General features: G+C 43.0%; 1 protein-coding gene across 3 annotated transcripts in view; it reads right to left on the reverse strand.

The window, feature by feature from the left end:
- Cpvl (carboxypeptidase vitellogenic like) overlaps positions 1 to 24,623 on the reverse strand; it is a 109,075-nt gene that overhangs the window by 22,858 nt on the left and 61,594 nt on the right. For all 3 annotated transcript variants that reach the window (XM_059257864.1, XM_059257865.1, XM_059257863.1), the window contains one exon: positions 6,128 to 6,310. In XM_059257864.1, coding sequence (XP_059113847.1) covers positions 6,128 to 6,310 — 183 coding nt within the window. The remainder of the gene's footprint in view (positions 1 to 6,127; positions 6,311 to 24,623) is intronic.

Below are 24,623 nucleotides of genomic sequence, written 5' to 3' on the forward strand. Positions count from 1 at the left end.
AAAAATCCTTGGGGCCAGGCCTAGTAGTGTAGGCCTGTGATCCTCACTACCCAGGAAACTGAGGCAGGAGGATCACAAGTTCAAGGCCAGCCTCAGCAATGTAGTGAGATCCTGTCTCAAAATAAAAATGAAAAGGGGCCAAGGATGTAGTTTAGAGGTATAGCACTTGCCTAGTGAATGTAAGGCCCAGCACTGAAACAAACAAAGACCAACAAAGCATCCTTTAGCTGGCGTGAAGATTCGATGATGTCAGTACAAAATGGCCCGCACGTGGCCGAGGTGTGGAAACCAATGCACATCACCAACTTTCACATTTGGAAAAGGACCAGAGAGATCTCAAATGCTGCAGCAGCTGGGTGGCATTGACCTGGCCACATTTAAGAACAGCCAATGAAAAGGGACTAGAGCTCTGTGATCTAGAAATAACATTAGGAAGAGCCCAGGGTAACATCATCATAGAGGCTGCCGTGATCTTGGTGGACCCCTATTCTGTGGATTATACATTATACATAGTGTATTTCCCTCCCTCCTCCCCTTCCTCCCTGTGTGTCTTTCTTCACCTTCATCTTGACTTCCAACTTCTTTCTTCCATGTGGAGATAGATAGATAGATAGATAGATAGATAGATAGATAGATAGATAGATAGACAGATAGAATGTGCACAGACATGTATGTGTCAATGTAGAGAAAATTGCAACACTTGCTGAAGGCCACTCTCCCATTCCACATTTCTTATATTTATTTTCACTGTGTGCACAGGCATGCACACATGTATGTGCATGTTTGATTGCGGGAGCATACGAAAAGGTCCCAGGACAGCTTCTGGGTGTCAGTTCTTCTACCTTGTTGAGGTATCACCTCTCTTTGTGCTGTCCTACTGTGCACCCCAGGCTGGCTGGCCTGAGACTGTGCTGTCTGCCTCCCATCTCCCAGGAGGAGTGCCGTTATTCCAGATGTACACTCCCGCATCTGACTTTGTATGTGGGGTCCATGGTTTAAACTCATGTTGTCAGGATTGAGAGGCAAATGCTTTTACCCACTGAGACATCTCCCCAGGCTCCTACGTTTCTTACTAATTGTGGGACACCGTGGGACATTCATGAAAAATAGATAGTTCACGTTTTCCTTAGAGGCCGTATTAGAGACTATTTACTCCAGAGCCTGCATTTTCCAGACAAACTGAGGCTCAGAAACTCTGTTGCCCCAAGCTGAATGACTAACTGGGCCTGCTGTTTGCCATGCCACAAACATCAAAGACTTGTCTGCTCTGAGCAGAACCCACAGGGGGACAGAGAAGCGCTCTCCCTGTCTTCTGAAGCCTTGCTGGAGGTGCAGTAGCACAGTTTCCTGGTAATATGGGACATGGAGAAGCTGGGGTAAGCCTCCTTCTCAGCCCCTGGCCCCAATAGGAGAACTGTCACCCCTTTAAGTGAGCATTTTGGGTACTCATATGGAGACAAGTCTCCTTTGTTTTTGTTTTTGTTTTTGTTTTTTTAATTAAGAGCCATGGTGTTCTGCAGAGACTGTGGCCTGTCCCTGGCAGATGAATGCACATACTCTGTCTTGTGTGTCTGAAGTCCACGGCTGGGGTCAGTTTTCTTCATCATCGGGTGCTTGGACTGTACTCCCAGAGCTGAGCCTCACAGAGAATACCTTTGTTCACCTAGGACCTCCTTACTCTCCACCAGTCCCTTATCTCCATAACCACCAGGTAGTTCCAAGGCACTGAGGGGAAGGAGGTGTCCTCCCAGCATGCTCAAATTGCATATGCAGAATTCAGGTTCCCATCTGTGAAGCAACCCCTCTCTATAGCTAACATAGGTGGGCCTCCTGATTCTTTTGTCTTTCCATGTTCTTGCCTTCACAGGAAGAATCAGATGGCTTAGTGTGATACTAGCTACAGGTTTCTGGCTGGTGGTTAATTCCTTTTTCTTTCTGCCTCTGTGATACACACTGCCCTGAACATCCATCTGGCTTCCTAAGTTGGTAGTTTTGTGCAAGATGCAAGAAGGACATGTGTGTGCTGTCTCAGGTACTGGAGCAATTCACAAGGCTGATGGTGGGCATGCAGCGACAGGTGACTGGGGAGACCTGTGTGTGTTTCTGAGATCGCATCACTAAGAGGAACATGGTGGGTGACGGAGGTACCATCTATCTGCCCTTCACAGCTCACTGTGCATATTTGCCTCTCTGGCCCAAATATTAATACCTAGCTTTCCCTTATGGGTTGGTTTTGAATGAAAAATACTTTCTTAGATCATAAATTTCATTGTTTATAATTTTCCATTTGCTGTATGCATTCTTATAAGCAATCCAGGTAATAGCAATAAAAGCAGAAACAGCAACATTTGTTGTGAGTCAGTAGTGCTATATGTGTATTAACATAGCTGAATCGTCTCAAAGGTTCCTGGCAGGAACCACAGAAGGCATGCCTGGGAAGCTGATGATCCAGGCACTAATTCCACTTCTGGAGCTGATACTCTCTGGTCTTGCAGTTAGTGGCCATCTACCTGTGCCATGGAGCACACCTCTGGTGTCTCTTCTTATGAGGGCAAGACAGACATTAAAGAACAGCACTACCTGCTATATTCATTTGACCTTAATTATAACCTGTAGGTCCTATTTCCACAATGCATTCACATAGTGTAGGGTTAGAGTAATTGAATGTGTGTGCTTGTGCATGTATGTACAGAAGTGTGGGACATGGTCTTCATTTCTGGGTTTTGGGGGGGTGGTATTTTGGAGATCTTTTTGTGATTTTCTTTCTCTCTTTCTAGTTGTAGGAACCAAACCCAGGGTCTTAGCAAGGTGAACACCCAACACCTAAAGACAGTCTTAGAAGGAGAAAAAAGAGACAATGGCACATGACCATCCCGTTAAGAAACAGAGGCTGAGAATTTTATAAATATAACAACATGAACAACAAACCCCTCAAATTATAGTTTCTGCATGCTTCAGAAACCCAGGCAGGATGCATACCCAGTGTCCTAGTTAGCTTTCTGCTGGTGTGAGAAGGACCATGGCCGAAAGCAACATGGAGAGGAAAGTGTTCACTTCAGCTTACACTTTTTGGTAACTGTGGATCACTGCAGGAAGCCAGGACAGGAACTAACTCAAGGCAGGAACCTGGAGGCAGGAAGTGAGATGGAAGCCATGGAGGAGTGCTGCTTGCTTCCCAGTTTCCTTTCTTATGCCCAGAGGTAGCACCACCACAGTGGGCTGGACACTTGCATTTCAATCATTAACCAAATGGATAGGTAGGTAGGAAGGTAGATAGAAAGATAGATAGGTAGATAGATAGATGATAGATAGATAGATAGATAGATAGATAGATAGATAGATAGATAGAAAGAAATGCCCTACAGGCTTGCTTACAGGCCATTCTGATAGGGACAGTTTTTATCAAGTCAGAAAAAAATAAACCATTCAATGACAACAACAACAAGGACACCCATATTAATACCTTTTGGGTTCAAGCAGTAGAATTGCTGGAAAACAAGACAGAGATCATCTTGAAAGGCATTATGCAGAACAAAACACAAATCACCTTCAAAGTGGCATCAAAAAAGCTAATATCTGACTCCTCATCACAAGGGTTCAGGACAGGACAGAAGTCACAGCCTTCAGGAGCTCAGGGAAAACAATTAAATTATTCCATTTCATGAGACATAGCTTTCAGTCTTTCTCAATCAAAGCCAGCCTCCTATTGCATGGGACATGACCATCACAATCAATGAAAGCCTCCCATTGCATGGGACATGGCCATCACAATCTATGGCAGCCTCCTATTACATGGGACATGACCATCACAATCAATGAAAGCCTCCCATTGCATGGGGCATGACCATCACAGTCAGTGAAAGCCTCCCATTGCATGGGATATGACCAGCCCAATCCATGACAGCCTCCCATTGCATGGGACATGGCCTTCCCGATCAAAGCTGAGAGAACAACACTTAAAGACAAAAATAGAGAACATGATGTCAACACACATTTCTAAAATAAATGCTTAAGAGTTTTTGTGAGGGGACAATGCACGGAACATGATGGCAGCTGATAGGTTAAATGTGTGGTGAATTCTCAGTGAGTACTGGTTAGATCAAATGCTGTAAATAATGCCTGTTTAAACCAGATATAGAATTGTTTTTTAATAGCAAAAAACAGGAGCATAGGTAATGCATAAAATATTATGAGGTTCTCACATTTGTCTGGAAAATAGTAAAATTTTAATTTATATTAGCATTAAATAAGCCTAGCATCCATATTGTGCTGGTACTATGATAAAGCAATTTCAAAAGAATAATAGCTCATAGATCTATTGATGGAAATAACAAAATGACATAAAACTCTAAGGAGTTAAAACTAAAAGAAACAGAAATATAGACCCAAAGGGAACAAATAAAAACCATAAAACAAGACAGTAGATCCTATAAAAAAAAATCAGTAATTACTTTAAATGCAAATGTATGATTTCAAATTTAAAATATTGTTAGGATCCACAAAAAATAAAACACATTATACTGTGTAAAAGAAACATGTCTTAAATAGGATGCCGTAAAATGACAGGGAAATGCTGAAAAAAAAAAAAGGTATCCCACATGCACACTTTCAAAAGAAACTTCGTGTAGTTACACTGCTATCACTCAAGTTGACTTTAAGATGAGAAGCATTACTACAAACAAAGAGGACAAAGTTCACAGGAAAGGAAGATTTAGTGCCAGGAATGTGTAACAGAGATTCTATGGCTGTATGCAGTTAGCAGCACAATGTAAAAGGAAAAATAGAACAGTCTTCAATCATAGTAGGAGATTTTTTTTTTTTTTTTTGGTTTTTCAAGGCAGGGTTTCTCTGTGTAGCTTTGCGCCTTTCCTGGGACTCACTTGGTAGCCCAGGCTGGCCTCGAACTCACAGAGATCCGCCTGGTTCTGCCTCCCGAGTGCTGGGATTAAAGGCGTGCGCCACCACCGCCCAGCCCATAGTGGGAGATTTTAAGAGATCTCTCTTGTCAGCTATGGGACACAGAAGGGTAGTTGGAGGAGGGAGACAGAGACATCACAGAAATCTATAGCTGATCAAATGCAGAGAACAACTGACTGTAGGGTGCCCATTGACAACAAAAGCCCAACACCCAAAGCTCAGGGAACACTGTAGAAGAGGGCCTGGAAAGATTGGAAGAGCCAGAGGACCAGGACATCTACTTCCGGATAGTGTCTGCTATAGAAGACAGAGACTAACGCCCATGACATTAACAATATGGTCACCTAAACAAGACTCACACAATGTCAACACTAGTTGACATTCCAACACAGATGGAGGACATCTCATAAGGCCCCAATCCTGGTGAAGAGCTATAGCCAATTAATGGCTGATAAGAGAGGGTGAATGAGTCTTCTCCAGGGATGAGCCCTCCATTAGGTTATCCAGTCCCATGTGGTCAGTCTTAAATATATAAACATAAGCAATACTAAATGGACTCAGCAGACTATATTTGTTTATACTTATGCATGTGTGTGCATATATACCAATAATAATTAAAGAAGAAGTTGTAAATTTGAGAGAGAGTTTGGGAACACAGGGAGCATGTGGGAAGGGTGAGTGGAAGTGATGTAAATTCTCAAAATAATAAGTGTAAAAATGTTTTTTAAAAGACTTTGATTGACATAAAAAGCATTACAACTAGCAACTGAAAAATGAAATCGCTTTAAAAGTATACAGGGAATGTTTGCCAAAAATAACCACTTCGAGGGCCAGAAAGTAAATTTCAAATGGTTGAAATTATAAAGATATGTGGGCTTTTAAACCACAAAGCTACAATAGAGTATATTCCCTTTAGTTTATAATAAATACAAGAATGGAAGAGTCGAAATGATTGAAAATTAATCAATGCACTTTAAAATAATATACTGGCCAAAGGGGATAAAATATAATAGAAATTATGAATGCCTCAGCTCAATAAAACTGTAACGAATTTTTGTGTACACTTAAGACCGAGCTTAACACAGATGTAACATCCGTTGAGCGCACGTATAAAGTGAAGGCAAAAGCTTTGTATTCTAGGCCTCTGTCTTAAAGAATTTAAAAAGACAGCAAATAATTCACTCCCACAACCTGCTCCCCAACTGCATACCTGGTGGAATTTATCCACACTTCGCACATAACCAGCCACGTCATTATCAGATTTGAAGATCTTCCAAACCACTTTTTTGGCCTTTTTGTATTTCCACGATCCATTCCAATCCATGGCCAGCAAGGAGCGCTCTGTCAGGGCTGCTGCCACGATGATGTCCAGTTGGCCATTGTAGAGCAGAACCTGAAATGAAGTCCAGCCCTCAGCAAGTATGGAATTCAGAGGGAAAAAAACAAGGAGCAAACTCAGAAACAGAGGGTGAACATGAGTCAGACTTGGGAACCTGAGCTTGGGAGCCAGTGTCCCCAGAGGCCAGCCTCACAGATCTGAGGCTCACTTCCGTCCAGGTCACCCCACACACCAACAACCTGAAAGAAACTCTGGTCCTGTCTTAGCCAATGCATCCTTCCAAACTTAATTCATCATAGTCAACAGACAACTGTGTCCCCAAAGATAAGCAAAGAGGCTTTTCTGGACTCTGTACAATGTTGATCTCTTGAGTCTCCAATTTGACCGGAATGGAGCCCTTTGGTTGAGTCCTCAAATCAAATTTCACTGTGGATGCTCTTTCTGCCTTTCTAATGCAGCCTTCTTAAAAGGTTTAAGCAAATGTCAAAGCCCAGTGTGTGTGTGTGTGTGTGTGTGTGTGTGTGTGTGTCCATGTAGGCTTGAACAACTCACTTGACTGTCTAGAGGGAAGTTATATTTTAATGGAACCAAGGAATGCTATACTTTGAATTTTACATTGCTTGGGCCTCCTATGTCATTTGTAGCAACTACAGCTTCTTCAAATAGAAAGACAGACAGAAGTTCTCAAATCCATCGACCCCGTTACATTCCCAAGACTTCTTTGCTTTACTGTGATGGCCACTCATCCACAGTGAGGGGAGCCCTTCCATTCCAGAACACACCTTTTCCTCCCATATGAATGGATACCATAAAGAATGCTGGGGTGGCTTTTCTTCTCCCCACACAATTCAATAGTTTACATGTCAAGGGTTCAGAAGTATGGATACTTTCCGTTCCCAGTAACCCTATTTTGTCAAATTCACTCTAGAAAAAAAAATTCATTTAACTATGCTCCTTGAGTCTAATTATAACCAAGACCTTAACAAAACCCAACATCTTGTAACTGGTGCAGAGCTAAATGCGCAGTGGTACAGGAATTCTATGGGATGGTGCAAATCATGTAAGTATTTGGTTGAGCCATGAAGTGAGGTGGGAAGTGCTTATCATGGAACTGAAGTGTGAAAGCTGAAAGTCAAACAGAAGCCAGATTACAATCCCCTTACTCAACGTACATACAAACACACATATATGGAAGGAAAAGTTTGGAAAATAATGTGGTTCATTAATTTCCACGGTGGAGACCTGAGCGACTCCCTTCTTTGTTTGACAATCTCCTGACATTGTTCACATGGTACTAACAAGGTCCCGATGATCATAAAGCATTGCCACTTTGCCCGATCGAGAGGTTTTCCTAGGCTCTGTCCAGCTTTGACCTACTCCCAGGCTCTGCCTTGGCCTGAGTGGAGACCTTTGGTTCAGGTCCTCAAATTGGATATCAAGTGTTTGCTGCATATGTTTCCAGCTCTGCATGGCGCAGCTTCCTAAAAGGCTTAAATGTAATTAAAAAGCCCAGGACTTGACACGCTCCCAACTCTCCAACAGAGGTGGGATAGGATTCTGGCTAAGATGAAAGAGTCCTGGACCTCCACCACAGCACCACTCAGCCTTTCATGTTGCTCAGGCACCACCGCCGCCCCTTCCCCTACACAGGAACCCACAGGAAAAAGTCCTTGATAGATTTAAGGCCATTTGTAAAGATCTGACTCAACTGAGCAATAAAATATTTGCATTGTTTATACAAAACACTGCCTCAAAGGCTTCTAGTACTTATGGTCTGTGCAAAGTCTTGTACAGCTGTTTCAGCCAAAAGTATGGAAACAATTACATGTGATGGGTACCAGCGAACAAGGCTCAAATGCTTCACTATTCTAGGAAGGCCTCGTTAGGGCTGATTAACAAAGATAATCACATACAAAGTAATTCTCCTCCCAGAGTTCAATGAAAAGATGCTGATTAATTAGCAATTCGCCAGGTTGTCTGCTCATCTGGGCTGTCCATGGCCATGCTATGAGCTAGCATCTTCTCCCAGATGGGTCCCTGGAAGCTACCTTTTTATCATCACTGTACCTTAGAAGCCAACGTAAGGTTGTTCCCTTGTTTCTCTTTCCAATCTTAAGGGACAATAACAAAAGTCATAGCTTACAGGCTTGTCTGCACAGTAGTGCAGCATGCGTTTGCTGATCTGAACTGAGACACAGCCCACCCTGAGCTGCTTTCCTTACCATTCCAAGCTCTTCACAAAGGAGAACACCAACACTCTGGGACAAGGTAGTGAGGACCAACATGCACAATTTTGTGTGTGAAGTGATGCAGAAGACTCACTTTGGGGGGCAATGAATAGCCTTCCTTTTCAAAGCAAGGAACACACCTTTAATTCCTAAAAGGCACACAAATCAAATGCAGCAAAAGAGAAATTAAATAAATGGTTGTGACCATCATGGTTGCCAACTTGGCTTTTTGCTAAAGCCTACTTCCACATGCGTCTATGAGGATGTTTCTAGAGGCAACCAGCATATAGGTTAGTGAACTGAGTCAGGAAACATCTGCCCTGAACGTGAATGGTATCCGCCAACAGGAATAACACAAAGTCAGGAATAACGGAAGCCTGTGAGCCGCACGCTCCATCTTCTTCAGCAGACACTGTGTGTTACTGCCATTTCTCAAAGGTTTTCCAGATTCTCCAGGTTTTCAACACACATTCACACCAGTCACACCCTGGAGTTAAGGTGGGTGGCTTCTTGGTCTTTATCAGGCAACCTCTAGACTGAATGAATGGGCAAAAATGCCCCAGATGCAGCACCCGTGAGCTGAGAACGCAGGTACGTGTAGTCTGGAAGCCATGAGCATGTACCATTTACTCACATCTAGAGAGACACGGAGATCTCAGGGCTGAGTCTGAACCCACACTCCTGCAGACAATGCAAGATGTACACATGGACACATCCTCCGGCTTTTCCCAGATAGGTAGGCAGGGCTCTAACTCCTAGACTGAAGAGTTTCCCAGGACCAGGCTTGTCAGTGGTAAAGTAGGAGAGTCATGCAAACTTAGATGAAAAAATGCTTATTGTATAAAAAAAATCAATCAAAAATTGCAGTCTACTTGTTTATACTCTATAATTGCTGTGTTTTTAAAAACACATGCATGCTTTCAACTTGTGACAAGAATGAGGAAATGTGCTGTCAGTTTCAAGGCAGCCAAAGGATGCTCGGCGTGTTTCATAGCTTGATTGGTGTTGAGTGTTTTAGGTCACGTGGTTACAGTGCTGTCATAATAAAAAACTGTACATAAACGGGGACAAAGCAGGTACCTCAGTTTAACAAAGGATATGACTAAGGAAAGCACTTGCAAACCTCCAATATGACCAGTCCCATTTCTCATAGCAACTTGATGAAACAGCTTCATTTGGGGTCTTAGACAATCTTAAAACCTCATTCCCAAACTGAAGTGTTTATGAGCAAGGGATCAGGAGATCAGGATGACAATCGCCTTTTCATCTTTGACAAAAAGCAGAGAGGGTGGGCCAGTGAGGTGACTCAGTTGGTAAAGTGACTTGCCACCCGGTTTGACTTTAACCCTTGGAACCCACATGTGAAAGAAGAGAACTGACTTCATTTTAGAGCTCTCATTACATCCACGTGTGTCCTGTGGCACAATCATCCATGCGTACACAGATACACACATGCATCAACACATGAATAAATGGAAAAACTTTGCACAGGCAAAGTGTTTTAGTCTGTATTCCGAAGTGCACTCCTCTACACGTGGCTTTATTCTTGCCCACCTTCCTGAGGCAGGGCTAGGTATGTGGCCACTGTGTTGTGAAGGAAGTCAGGAGTGCAGGAGGTACTGAGTGACTCCTGGATCCCAGACTTTCAGATCCCTACCTACAGGTCCTTCAGAAAGCAGCCTAGACCCTACAAAACAGAAAAGTCCTGATTCCCATGGCTAAGTGGTCAGTGTCACCAGAAGCCCCTAGAAACTGCAGGTGGGTAAGTGTGAAACTTAGTTCTTGTCTCCAGAAGCAACCTTGAGCAGTTTGTCTATCTCTGCTGAGGTGTATCTCTCAGTCACTTCTCTCTTTGTATGGACAAGAATGCATGGGAGGGGGCACTATTCACAGATGGTGACGGAGTCTAATTCCTGCCATAGGGGTGGCCTTTTTTTATTATTATAGTTTTGTTTTTCATATATATTTATTGTAGAAATCTCAGGTTTCATATGACATTTCTGTACAAGTATATAGTGTGCTCTGTTCAAATTTACCCTCACATCACTCTCTTGTCCATCTCTCCCCTTCTGACTTTCATGCTCTGTGTGTGTGTGTGTGTGTGTGTGTGTGTGTGTGTGTGTGTAAACTTACAATCTACATATGAAAGAAAACATCTGATTTTTTTTTCTGAGCACAGTTTCTTATAATGTGATCTTGCATTCAATCCATTTTTCTGCAAATGCCAAAATTTTTGTTCTCCTTTATGGCTTAATAAAATTCCATTGTGTATGTATTCTATTCCACTTTTGTTTTATCTGCACATGTGTTGATGGACATCTAGGCAGAGCCCATAATTTCACTGCTGTGGACACAGTGCTGCAATAAACGTGGATGGACAAGCACCTCTGTGACATGCTCACTTTGGAGTCCTCTGACTATGTACCCAGGTGTGGAATAGCTGGGCCATATGAGAGTTCTATTCTTAGTTTTCTTGGGGACCTCAACAATGGTGTCCATAATGGGTGTGCAGCTGACACTCCCAAGAACAACATATAAAATTCCATTAACACCACCACCCAATCCTTACACACCAGCGTTTGTTCTCAGTTTTCTGTTTTACCAGAGCCATTCTGACTGGGGGAAGATGGAATCTCCACATAGTTCATTTGGTTTGGGTTTTGGTTTTCTCTGTGTGTGTGTGTATGTATGTGTGTGTGCATGTGCATGTTTATGAATGTTTGTGTTCAGGCACACACATGCATGTGGGGGACAGAAGACAATTCTGAGTGTTGGTCTTCGGCCACTGTCCACCTTTTTTTTGTTTTTGTTGGTGTGTTATTAAAGCCTCTCACTGGCCAAGTAGCAAGGTTAGCTAGCCAGCAGGTCCCAAGAATCTTCCTGTCTCCACATCCCCAGCGCTGAAATTGCAAATGTCTACCTTTCCATGTGTTTTGGTTTATGTTGCCCTGAGGACTATGGATACTGAACATTTTCATAGACTTATTGGACATGTGTACTGCTGTTGGGCATTGTTCTATTCTTTTGATGGTACATTGATTGGATTCTTTTTTCTGTTTCATTTTGGAATTCTTTATGTGATATAAATATTAATCCTCTGTCAGATGTATGGCTGACAATGATTGTCTCTCATTTTGTAGGCTGTCTCTTCATTGTAATGGTTTCCTTCGACCTGAAGAAGCTTTTCAATTTCATATATCCCACTGGTCAATTGTTGTTATTATTTCATGTCCTTAGACTACTAAAAAGTCCTTACCTCTACCTACACCCTGAAGGTGTCTATGGGCTTCCTGGGTCTGCTGTGGGATGCCATGAGCTGCCTGAGGAAGGGGCTCTCTGTGCACTTGCTGTAGCTACCCTACTCCATACTCCCACAGAATGTATTGATGCTTGGAGGGCGGAGATTCCACTCCACAAAGGTTTTATGTCATGCTATGTGGAATCATGTGCTGTTTTGTCTCACCAGGTCCACTCTGTTTTCTCTTGGTTACTACTTTTGGTACCCAGTACTCATTGGAAACAGCTCCTCAGAGACTGTCACTCCTGGTTTCCTGCTTCTGCAGGAAGAACAGGTATGTGAATTAGGATAAGGGACTCAAAGCTCTTCCCCTACAATTTGGCAGGTGGGAAAAGGGACACAGGGGACCCAAACAGTATACAAACTCCCTCTCCTATGTAAGTGTCCAAAACCTCTTCTGGGACTTCCATGTGAGATTCAGACACAGATCTGCGGCAGGAGGACATGCAGCCAGGGTAAGTCTGCACTCACATACCCCAACTCTTGAGAGGGTAGCCAGTCTTCCAATACTTGTTTTATGCACATTGGTCATAACACCTCAGGTTTTCTTGAAAGAGCCATAAATTATTAAATTATTGCTCTAAAAGCACTTAAAAGCCTGGAATTCAAGATCACAAGGAATTTCCCAACATTAAATGCCATGCAAGTGTGGTCAATGGTACTGCATAACAACAACAACAACCACAAAAAGTCTTGAATAATACTAGAACCCACTGTTGTTCTGTTGTGGGAAACATGCTAAGCATCTTACAAAATGCCCAGAAGGCAGATGTTAGGGACTCCATTTTCAATGCAAGGTGGCAGAGATACAGAGAGGCATGCTAGCAGACCCATGGTTGTGTGGGGTGCAGAGAACAAAGTTCAGGTTGGACTAAATCCCAAACCGTGCTTCTAATAACCCTCTTCCACAGTGTGTTGCTGTCAAAGGTCACTGTTTGCAGAGACCAAGTCAAACTCAAGGTAAACATAAGCCTTTGGACTGAAGAATGCCTACTTCTAGTTAACACCACAGACTCTGCCCGGGTTTGCACCCCAGCTCTGAACAAAATAGCAGATTTACCTCGACTAAGCTGCTAGATCCATCCACCAACACCTCCTCACCCATAAAATGGGGATTAAAAAGCATATAAGAATTGGCAGAACCGTGTGATATATGCACACAGTGCTCACAGCATCCTAGGCATGGAAAAACAATCAACATTTCCGGTAATAATCTTATCACAGCCACCTTTAAGGCAAAATTCACAACAGCTCGGTATTTTCCAAATGAAATGTGTGACTAAGGCCACAAGAATTAGAATCTGACACAGCTATGCTGGACCACAATCTGACAGCCAACAGCAGAGGCTTGTAAAGGCCCATGAAACGTGCAGACAGAAGTCATGAACCCCAGCCCTGGCCTCCCCAACCAGGCCTGTGCTCCCTGAGTGAACTTTGATACGTCACTAACTCATTCTGAGCCCTAAATTCTCCTGGAAGAGTGGAATCTCAATAGCTCAGAGTTTGGGGAAGGTCAAGTCATATATGAACGTGTCCTGTGATCTAAAGAGCAGGGGTCTACCAATGTCATTGTTGCTCTTCATCAAGTCCAAAGGCAAACTTAAAATATGCATTTCTATTGCAGTACAAAGGTCCCTACTGGCTGCCTGAAACCCGCATTCATCAGCATTATTCATGGTGGATGTCCACCATATTACAGCCTGCCAGGAGGCAGAGGACACACCAATATACCTTCAGAGACCCATCCCAGTGACTTACTTCTGCCAGCCAGGCCCCACTTCCTAAAGGCTCCACAGTCCCCCAAATTAGTGCCACCAGCTGTGGAATGAGAGGCATGAATGTGCCAGGGACATTTCAAATTGAATACACCCCGCCAAACTCTAATCCACAATGCCATACAGTCAGAAGAAGGAGACTTTGGGTGTGACAGGTCATGAAGGTGGGCCCCTTCGCAATAGAAGGGAACCTGGAGAGATTTTTTTTTTTTAACATGTGATGATACCAGAAATCAGAAGGTTACACTCCTAAGAGGACCTTGGCTGCTGCAGCCAACCACTCTGGCACTTGATCTCAGCCTTGCAGCCTCCAAAACAGTAAAACAAAGCCCTATTGTTTTCAAATCTCCCAATCTATCAAATATGTAGCAGGAGTCCAAACTACAACAGTGGAACCTGGCCAAGCTGCACTCTCACTTCCCCTTGGCCATGGTGAGCTGACACTGGGCAGCGGCTTCCCACCCACGTGGCTCTAGCCTTCCCTAGTGTCCTCACACATAGAAGTTAGGGCACTTGTCTCTTATAGTCAACATTAGCGCTGTTATTGTCATTTTATTTTTAGGAACAGAAAAAAACTTATTTTCTTGTACCCATGTCTCTGTCTGGGGTTAAAAAAAAAAAAACAACCCTCAATAGTTCTCATTCCAACATTGCTTCTTTATTTCTTCCCGTTCCTGGACCTGTGGGCAGCTGAGTGTCACCTCCATCTGGCTGGAAGGAAAGTGGCCTTTTGTCTGAGCTGGCGCTGACAGCATTCTTACTTAGCTAGGTGATGTGATGTTTATGGTTTGATTGCTCAGTCATCCCATGTTTGTCCAACAGACAAATATGTATACGGGTAGCTGAGGGGCCAAGCACCTGGGAACAGATCTGAAAAGGGGTGACCCTGACGCAGCTGACTTTTCCAAACTTTGCAAAACAGTGAACAATCAGGAGAGGAAAGGCACACTTGCTCTTTCATTTTTGATGTTTTCCTCAGAAGAGGGGCCAACAGAAGTCAGCTTCACCCTGGCCTTTCTGAAATGCTGGTCATGTTAACAATTCAAACCATAAACATGGCAGATTCTCAAAGTACATTAATCAGCAATTCACCCGGGGAGTAACTCTCCAAGCAAGAAAGCTCTCTTCGTCTCTAAGGAGCAGAGTCAGATGATGGTATAAGATGACCTCAGTCTCAAGGTCATAACCAGATACCCCCAGACACACCCTGCAGATCTCAGGTCCATCCAGAGAGGTTCCATGCTCTCTCAACCTAGACTTTGCCTCAAATAAATTAGGGATGCCACAAAACAACTGAAGTGAAAAGGAGACGTGTGCTTTAAACCTAGCCTCCATAACTTAGAAGGGGCTTGAGACGGAATTGTGTACGAAGGTTCATGCTGTTGTATTTTCACTGCCACCAATGTAAAAGGGTAAGGTAGAAAACCAAGGGCATGTGGCCCACTTACTGACCTAAACTTTACCTGTTTGATTTGTAAGTGTGCAAAGGCAAAGCAAAACACATACCTTGCCCACAGACAGCACAAGGCTTCTTCTCTCCCTATGTTCCAGTTGTGTGTCCCCTCACTAGGAAAATTACAGAAATGCTGCTGGGGGCAGCTTGGGGCTCTTGGTACAATGGAAAAGCCAACTGGGCTTTTGTGTGAAGGGTAGAATTTTGTTGTTGCATTTTTCAGTGAAAGATTTATGCCTGCATTTTGGCCCACTCACAATACATCATAATGCCTTGCAGACAAACTTATGCTCTTTCCCCAATGATCTAGTGACCTTAATCTCTAACATTTTGTGGTTTCCTGTTTGGGGAAATGATTGAACAGAAGCCTGAGCTGTTCCAGGCTACACAGCATTCCCAGTGGGCCTCTATCTGTCTTACTTTTGAATGTTCTCCTTTTCAGTAATCAAAAAAAAAAATTTTTTTTTAAAGAAACTTTCCCTACAGATGGTAAATCATCAAAACCCCTGCAATGAAACCTTCCACGCTTCCTTTGTTGGCTGTTTTCCTTATCATTCTTCTGTTGCAGTCTCCAAGGTTCTGGGAGCTCTTTCTGCTTGAAGCAGTTAGCAGGACCCACTGGTGCCTTGCCTCTGAACAGAGAGAATTAATTGCACTAATATCCAGCTCAACAAAGGATAATTCCCAAAGGCTTCCCAAACACTTAAAAGAAAAGAAAAACTTGAATTCAACCAAGGAGTAGGACATTTAGGAACTGTTCTGACTGGAGGCGAAGCTATCGCCCTTCCATGGACAAAGATCTGGTTCCCGTGGTCATGCTTCACAATCTCGGCTCTTCTCCTTTCTCAGTTTTGCAGGGACTCTGGAGTACATTACACAGGAAGTCTGAGTCCCCGGGATTACTTGGAAAGGACTAAGGCAGAAAAATAGTGTATCTGTTGAGTGAAACAGTAGTCGAACCTGCAACCAGGTCATTCCTACAATGAGAGATTTGCTTCCAAGTGTAGGCAAAGGGAAGACCAGGAGGCAGGGAAGTGAGCTAGGAATAACTATCACGTGTGCCTGCCAGTCCGCCATTGGCTGGTTTGGTCAAGAAGGATGGAGAAGAGTGAAAGTAGGGCAACAGACTTGAGTGAACGTCCAGCACTTGCACAAACAGGGCCTTTCAGCCAAAAAATGATCGCTTCTGCTCACAACGTCACGCTAAATAACTGAGCTGCTTGTAGAAGGGAGCAAGAAGCAAAGCCAACTTGAAAAGCATCCAGAAAGCCAGTGTTCCCACACAGGGGTCTTACAGAAAACACCAACTACCTTGGAACAACACAATGCAAAAGACATCCCGTAACAACCCAGATTAATGTTCTGCTAAGTTTGAATGTGCAAGTCCTGGTGGTCCTCTCTAGGGATCAGTCTCTTTCGTTCTTGATCACTTCTCAAGAATGTTCACTAACTGTTACCAATAAATGCATTTGAATGAACTGGACACACCCCAGGAGCAAGCCTCCCCACTCTCCCACACAAATCCTCCCAGAAGAGGGGATGTCTTCCTACCAAAGGGAAACCTCAAGGTCATGTTCAAGGGACAACCCCAAAGGCTACAATAGGCTTGTAAATATCATTAGCTTTCTGAAAAGGGGGCGGGGAGCCAATTCCTTTCCACATTATTAGATGTATTTAATTAATGTGTATACATTTGCACACAAACTAACCAACCAGAAACAACCCTGCAAAGAAAAAAAATGCTCAAATTTCTAGGTAGTTAAATCTAGTACCAATCTGTGCTGTTAATAGGCTGGTTAGTGAGTGCTTAAAGTGTGGCCAGTCCAAACTCTTTAAGTCCAACATACACCCAGAACTTTGAACTATTTGCACAAAGTAACCAATGCAAAATACCTCAATGGTTTCTTAGTATTTACTGCAACTGATATACTAACATTTATATATATATATGTATATATATTATATATACATAATTATATGCAACATTTTATAGGGCCAGTATATTATCAAAATTGATTTCATTGCCACTCATATTTTTAATGTACCTCTAGAAAATTTTAATGTGTGTGGCTAGCATTCTATTTCAGTTATAAGGCTCTTGTATGCTTTGCGTTAAGTTTGTGCTGGAAAGAACTGATTCCTCTGCTGTTGCGGCCCGATGACCCAAGAAGCTTCAAGGTCAGCCAATCCTGGCTGCAGTCTGCAGTGTCATCAAGCTAGATTAAGGCAACAGGAGACATGACACTTGAGGGGCACAGCAGATACTCCCAATCGTGTCTGCCAACAAAGAATGCATGTGCACACACACACTGCACACTATTGACTTCCCCGATTCCCTATCATTACCACTGTTCTCAGATTCCAAAGCAATAGCATTGCTAGACATGGAGAGGCTTCCCCGGAATGGCAAGAGAAGCAGTACCACAGTGCAGCTTTGGGAAGGAAGGCCCATTTCCCATCCAGAGTTGCTCCAGATGCCAGAGGACTGCAGCATGGCTTTGCTGTGGAAGACATCCTAAGCAGCCTGCAAAAGACATTAATAGGAACACTGAAGCTCTCAAAAGTAGCAGGAAGAGTGCCCGGGTGGGGGGCGGGGGGTGCAGCATGCAGTGTTCCGAGAGCGGTTGCAGACCACCATGGACTCTGGCTGGCCCACTGGCATTCTCTTCTCCCGTAACACATTTGCGTTTCAGTTTGAGAGGCGTCTAGTTCTCCATGAATAGAGATTACTTTGTCCTTCTCTTACAAGGGTGTGGAGAGCAAGCAGGCATTCCTCCAACGAGCCAGGGGAGCCTCTTCCAGGAGTCCGATTCCTATCTGTAGAGAGGAGCCCCTAGAGCCCACCCAGGAGGGCAGCAAAGTGAAGGGAGCCATGCTAACTTCACAAAAGAAATCAAGTAGCTGACTTTTCCTTATCACGGAGAAAGTTTTTATCTCCACCGGAAAACCTGGTGTCAGTCAGATACAAGTCTCAATGGCTCTATTCATCAAGGCCGCTCCATTAGCTTGCAATTAGGTTTGGGATGGCTTACTTTCTTCTGGAAGTGCAGCTCCCTCATTTGGAGAATAAAGCAGCCCTCTCCTCATTCTTTCTAGAAAATGTCAAACAGGCTAAAAAGATGGCACAAATCACTGTAACAAATACATAGGCTGGCCGGAGGCCATGGAGACAAATGGAGCAACAGTGTGATAAGAGCCCATTGGGGTATGGAGCAGAAAAATCGGGCCGGGAAGTCAGGGGCACCTCCCCAGGGTTCAGCTTTCACTCAGTCACATGTCACATAAGAAGCCTGCCCTGGGTTTCCTTGGCTGTCCCCCTATGACAAGGCTTGTTTACAGTAACAATAGCAGCCATATTTAGTAACAGATGGTCCCCCCGCAAGGGTGAGGTTGAAAAACTCCCACAGTGTAGGCTGGGCAAATCCTTCAATAAAAATCTTCTAGAAAGAGCCCTACAGGTTGCTGTTGTGGCTTCTTCCTTGGGCACTGGGAAGTATGGGAATCCTGTTTTCTCTCCCCATGTACAGACCAGAGCCAGCTGCCGCTGAATTAGGCTATAGATTCTCAGAAGAATGGGAAATAGCCATGGAAGGAGCATTGGGCTGAGAGTCAGACTAAGTAGAAATTAGTTTGAACGATGATAGAGGTGGTAGTGATGATGATGATGATGACGGTGATGACCAGAGAATGCAACGAAACACAAGCACTAGTTTTGCATCCTGACTATAGACTGACAAGTGATACAGACCATAGCATCACCCCAGGCCCAATCTAAACATTAAATACGAGTAAAGTTTATTGCTTACGTTTTTAAAAAATGATGTGTTGCTGCATCCTCCCCCCATCCCAGTGGGTGGTATTAGACACTGTTTTGAAATCTACTGAATCCAGTGGTCCAGTCATTCAACATCTGCATCATCTTTTTGCATAGGCTCTGACCACTCCTACATCATCTTTGCAAAGTCAACTGACAGAATTGCCTGGTTTTAGCAGCTGCCTTTCCAGTAACTGGATTTAAAGGACTAACTCTCAGTTTACCGGTCGCCATTTCTCCGGCTCCACCTAACAAATGTCACTGCTGCTCATTGTCTTTCTTTCCAAACTACCCTCCCTCTGCCACATTTGGATGGTTGCAGATTAAATCCTACTTTTCTTGTTGCCCTAAACAACAACATACTTTTTAATGTTTCTAGCATGAAATGTGTTCAAATAACAAAGTAAATCCCTGACAAAATGACAGTGCTTGCCAAGCAAAGCAACTTAACAAAATAATTCACAGGTAGATGCCCTGTAGAATAGAGATAAGAGGGGGAATGCACACTGGCCTGCAGTTTGAACATTTCCTGCAACTGAAATTTAGAGAACGAACATGCAAAGATGCTACCTACAATCAGGTGAAATCAAATTCTATTTCACAATTTGTGGACATTCTCTTCCTTTTATTTATTGAAATGTCTAATGATAAAAAAAAAAAACCAGACAAACAAACAAAAAACCCAGCTGCAGTGCCTGGAGACACACCTCATACAGGTAATTCCGTTCTTTCCTTGGATTGAGACCGACACAGGTAGACTGACTTCACAAGGAGTCAGCAAGAAGAAGTGTCTATGCCCACACTATTTCTATGTGACTCTAAGAAACAATTGATTGTCTGTAGTAGGCTGGACTACAATGACAAGAAAATGAATGACCCCGGATGAGCATCCTTCTCCTCCATTACTGTTCACTGATAATCACTTTCTCCTCCCTGTGGTGTCTCAGGGAACAATACTGTCACTGACTTCATTGTCTTCAAAGAGCATGGAAGAAGAGGGTCCCATTAAGTTTAAGGTCAACAAAGTCTGCTTTTCCCCTGTGGCTCAAGGGACGCTTGGATCCAACCAACAATTGAAGAACTGGACTCCTTCAAATGTGAGTGTGTTTTCTTGGCACGCTGTCATTTACCAGACCCAGACTTCTGGCCCCTAGTATCATTAACATGTCACTAGAAGATGTTCTTAAGGAAATACAATTAAAATGGGTGCTAAAACAAGCTAAACTAGAAAGATTTACCCTTTCAACTTCTAAGTCACATTCATTAATCAGGGCCTCCTCAGGCCTAAGGGAAGCTCTTTCGATAGCCTCAAGAACCAAATCAAACACCAGTGACCCGGGTGTTAAGGTCTCAGTCTGATGGCGAAACTGAGAAACGTTAAGACCCTGAATTCTGAAGATGCAATTAGGGGACATTTAATGAGCTGTAGAATGATAAGTGACAGGGAAATGTAACTTTATATTTACAATTTCCTGGCTAGATGAACTTTTAAACACAGTACATTAAGCCCTATCCTGGGGCCACTTAGCTTTTAAAAGCCCAAGCATGTGTTGGCTAGAACAGCCACTTAGGGAAGGTGCCTTTCCAACCTGTAGCACACTGCTAGCTCACTTGGAAGACAGGTGGACTCTGATTCAAGGGCAGTGGGAAGGGTTGGGCCTCACTGGCCCCTTTGTAGCAAGCTGTCGCTCCTACCTGTGGAAATGCTGACTTCACATAGAAAAGCTAACACGGTCCTGACTGCCTTTGGATGTGCAGCCCACGTACTTTTTAGGAAGGAGAGAACTACAACATTTTCATAACTTTTCTGGAAAATGAGCACAATGAAATGTCCTTTCCAAAAAGAACCAAAGGACCAGGGGACCTCTCCAAAGAGCTGAAGTTTCAAAGCTAGCAGCTCCATGGGATGAATACTGGCTGTGCTTCTGAGAGTCTAGGGATGTGCCATCTGCTGAGGACCAACTCTACTATTGTAAAATCAGGGTAAAGTCTATCTAAGCGAGAATATTTATATTTGACTTGTTTGGAAATGCTGTTAACATGAGAAAGGAGGATCACATATACAATATAGTCAGTGGTAATTAAGGTGGCAAATGATTTGTACTCATGATTGTGAAGACCGTTTACTGTATACATGGACCTCCTTTCTTTCTGTAACTCAATCTTTATTTTCTCTCCTTCATTCTTTAAAAACTTACTGCACGCCACTATATGCTTATTGCTAACCACATCAGCACCTTTCATGGGGAGGGCCATGGCTGGGTGATTTTGAAGTTCCCCTGGTGCTCCTGATGTAAAATGAGTCATGAGAATCACAGCTGTGGTAGAAGGAGAGTTTCAGGACAACAGGAAAGGAAGATTAAAGGAAGCGAAGTGTATTAGTGACATCTGCAATCCATCAAGACGTTTACCGCTTCCTTTGTTCCTGCGACAATTCCTTTTCCATTGATTAAGGGTTATTGAGTTGTCTGCCATGCACCTGGCCCTGGGCCAGGATATGGATACAGAGTGATGAACAAGGGTACACAGCCACCCTGAGAATGCTTATTTTCTATGAGATAAGATACAATTTTACAGATCCGAAATGAAAGGAGATGGGGGATCCCAAATTCCAAGAACTTTGACTTCTGACCCTGAATGATCTTCCACACCACCACCGAAAGGATGTAATCGCATATGATTTACAGGGCTAATCCGATGCCAAGCACTTGGTACGCAGAGCCAGGTGCAAAAGATTGTTCTAGTAGTTACCGCTAGTTTGGATTACGGGATCTCTTTCCAATATTGAGTAAAGTTGTTAGGATTCTCTATGAGGGTAGATCAGGGTCTTTTCTCCACCACACTGTCTCACAACTCTTTGCATCAGGTTGAGAGGCTTTCAGGACATTTTCCCACAGAGCAGTCCAAATGTTTACAATACAGTAAATTAAATATCTGCATAAAAGTAGTCAATATGTGCCTTCAATAAAATTTCACACAGACACACACCAAAGACCACATAGCATCATAGCGTATCTATAGGTTTAGAAGCATGATAAGAAATGTAATCACACATGTACCATCCACCTTAATATACTGAACCATGTTCCTAGGAGGCTGCAGCCGTGCCCTCTGAACTCATGAGCATGGCCTATTGGGAGGCTCCAGCTCTACCCATCGTTCTGGCAAGGACCATCTATACATGAAAGGCTCCAGTCTTGCCTATTTCCCCTTGTGGTAAAAACATCTGTGGGGCTTTAGCCTTGCTTGTTGAGATGGTGGGGTCAGTGTACCAGGGATACTTCAGCTGCACCCATTGCCCTGTGAGGTCAGCATGCCAATGAGCTGCCAACCTAGTGAGGACTCTACATAGTGAGGCTTCAGCCCTCTCTGTACCCCAGGGGACAAAGTGCCAGTGCACCTGGGAGTCAACAGCTCAACCCATTGTCCTGGTGCAAAGTGTGTGTCCACGAGGCTCTGATCCCGTCCATCTTACTACTGCAGTCAGTATACACAGAGCACTTCAACTCCTCTCCTTGCCCTAATGAGGTCAGCATGCCCATGAGGCTTCTGTTCCAGCTTTCATAGGGTTGCTAGAGAGTTCAAGCCCTACTTGTCAGATATAAACGAGGTCACTCCATACAGCTCTAGGGGAAAGCCATCAAGAAGACACTACAATTCTAAACATACACTGAACACGGGTGTACCTAATGGCATGAAACTAACGCTACTAACATCACAGACCAACCTCAACACAGTAACCGTGGTGACTTTGATGCCCTACTCTCATCCATAGACAGGAGGTTAGCCTGACATAAGATAAACAGAAAGCCAGGTGTGGTGGGTGCTGAAATTCCAGCACTAGGGAGAGAGAAGCAGGCAGATCTCTGTGAGTTCAATACCAGCTTCATCTACTCATCAAGATCAGGCTGGTTAAGGTAACATAGCGATACCCTGCCTTATAAAAGCAAACAGCCAAATAAAACAAATTAATACATTAAAATAAACAGAGAAACATCTGAACTAAATGGCGTCATGGATCAAATGGTCTTAACAGACTTCTACACAGCATTCCATGCAAACACTGTAGAGCACACGTTCTTCTCAGTAGCCTATGGATCATTCTCTAATTAGATCATATCTTAAAACACAAAGCAAGTCTTCACAAAGACAAGAAAACTGACATAACTTCTTATGTTCTGTTTGCAATGCAGTAGGTCTCCAGATCAACAGTAGGAGGAATTATAGAGCATACACAAAATCAGGCAGATTAAATAACACTGTTGAATGAATGGTGGGTAGGTGTTTGAAGAAACCAAGGAGGAAATCAATAAGCTCCCAGAAACTGAAAATAAAAACACAGCAAACTAAAAAATATAGATTATAATGAAAGCAGTCTGAAGAAGGAAGTTTATCACTGTAAGTGTCCATGTTAAGAAATCAGAGAAATTGCAAATAAATGGCTTATTTATATACCCTAGGGCACTGGAAAAACAAGAGAAAGCCAAGGCCCAAATCAGATGGAAAGTAATAATAAGATCAGGACAGACATTGACAACATGAAAGTGAACAAATCAATGAAGCAAAGAAGCGAGTCTTTGAAAAAATAAATAAGATTGAAAAACCCTTAGCCAAACTAAACAAAGGGGAGAGAAGCCTTAAATTAACAAAATTAGAGATGAAAAGGAAGCCATTGCAAAAGATACTAATGAAATTCAGGACTCACTAGGGCATACCTTGAAAGCATATATTCCATAATTTGGAAAATCTAAAACAAACGGATGAATTTTTAGATGAAATGATGTCCCCAAATCAAATCAAGATAAGATGATTTAAATGACTCTGTAGCAAGCAGTGAGACCAATGTAGTAAAAACAATTTTTTCCAACTAAAAATAAGACCTAGACGGATTCATGGCTGAACCCATCAGACCTCCAAAAAACTAATAGTAATGCTTTTCAAAGTGTCCCATAATGCAGAAAAAGAAAGGACACTAGCAAACCCTTGTGACAAAGCCAACATTATCCTGACACCAAAACTGCACAGAGATGGCAAAAAAAAAAAAAAAAAAAAAAAAGGAAATTGAAGATTAATCTCCCCAATGAACATAGCTGGAAAAAAAATCAACAAAATACCTGAAAACTACTTTAAAGAAAACATTGAGAAGGTTGTTCTTCATAATCAAGTACTCTTTATTCTTGAGATCCTGTGGGTTCAATATATGCAAATCAACAAATGTAACACATCAGCAAATGGACTGTAAGACAGATAATACAAAGTCATATTGATAAATGCAGAAAAGGCCTTGAACCAAGTCCAACATCCTCCCATGACTCATCTAGACTTCTCCTGAGCTAGCCCAAGGATTCTGTACCTTACAATAGAGATACCTGCTAATTCATGTTTATTGCTGCTCTATTCATAATGGCAAAGAAATGAAATCAGCTTGGAGCTCTAGCAATAGATGAATGGATGATTCTACACAATAAAATTTCATTCAGCTACAAAGACAATTAACCTATAAAGTGCATAGGAAGCCGGGTGGTGGTGGCACACACCTTTAATCCCAGCACTTGGGAGGCAGAGCCAGGCGGATCTCTGTGAGTTTGAGGCCAGCCTGGTCTACAGAGCAAGATCTAGGACAGGCACCAAAACTACACAGAGAAACCCTGTCTCGAAAACAAAAAAAATAAAAAATAAAAAAATAAAGTGAATAGGAAAACGGATAAAACTGAATTTTTTATATTAAGGGAAGTAACACAGGTTCAGAAAGATAAACCATGTTCCTTCTCATTTGCGTGTGTATGTGTGAGTAAAATA

Source organism: Peromyscus eremicus, chromosome 3 (assembly GCF_949786415.1).
Source record: "Peromyscus eremicus chromosome 3, PerEre_H2_v1, whole genome shotgun sequence".
Classification (NCBI taxonomy): Eukaryota; Metazoa; Chordata; class Mammalia; order Rodentia; family Cricetidae; genus Peromyscus; species Peromyscus eremicus.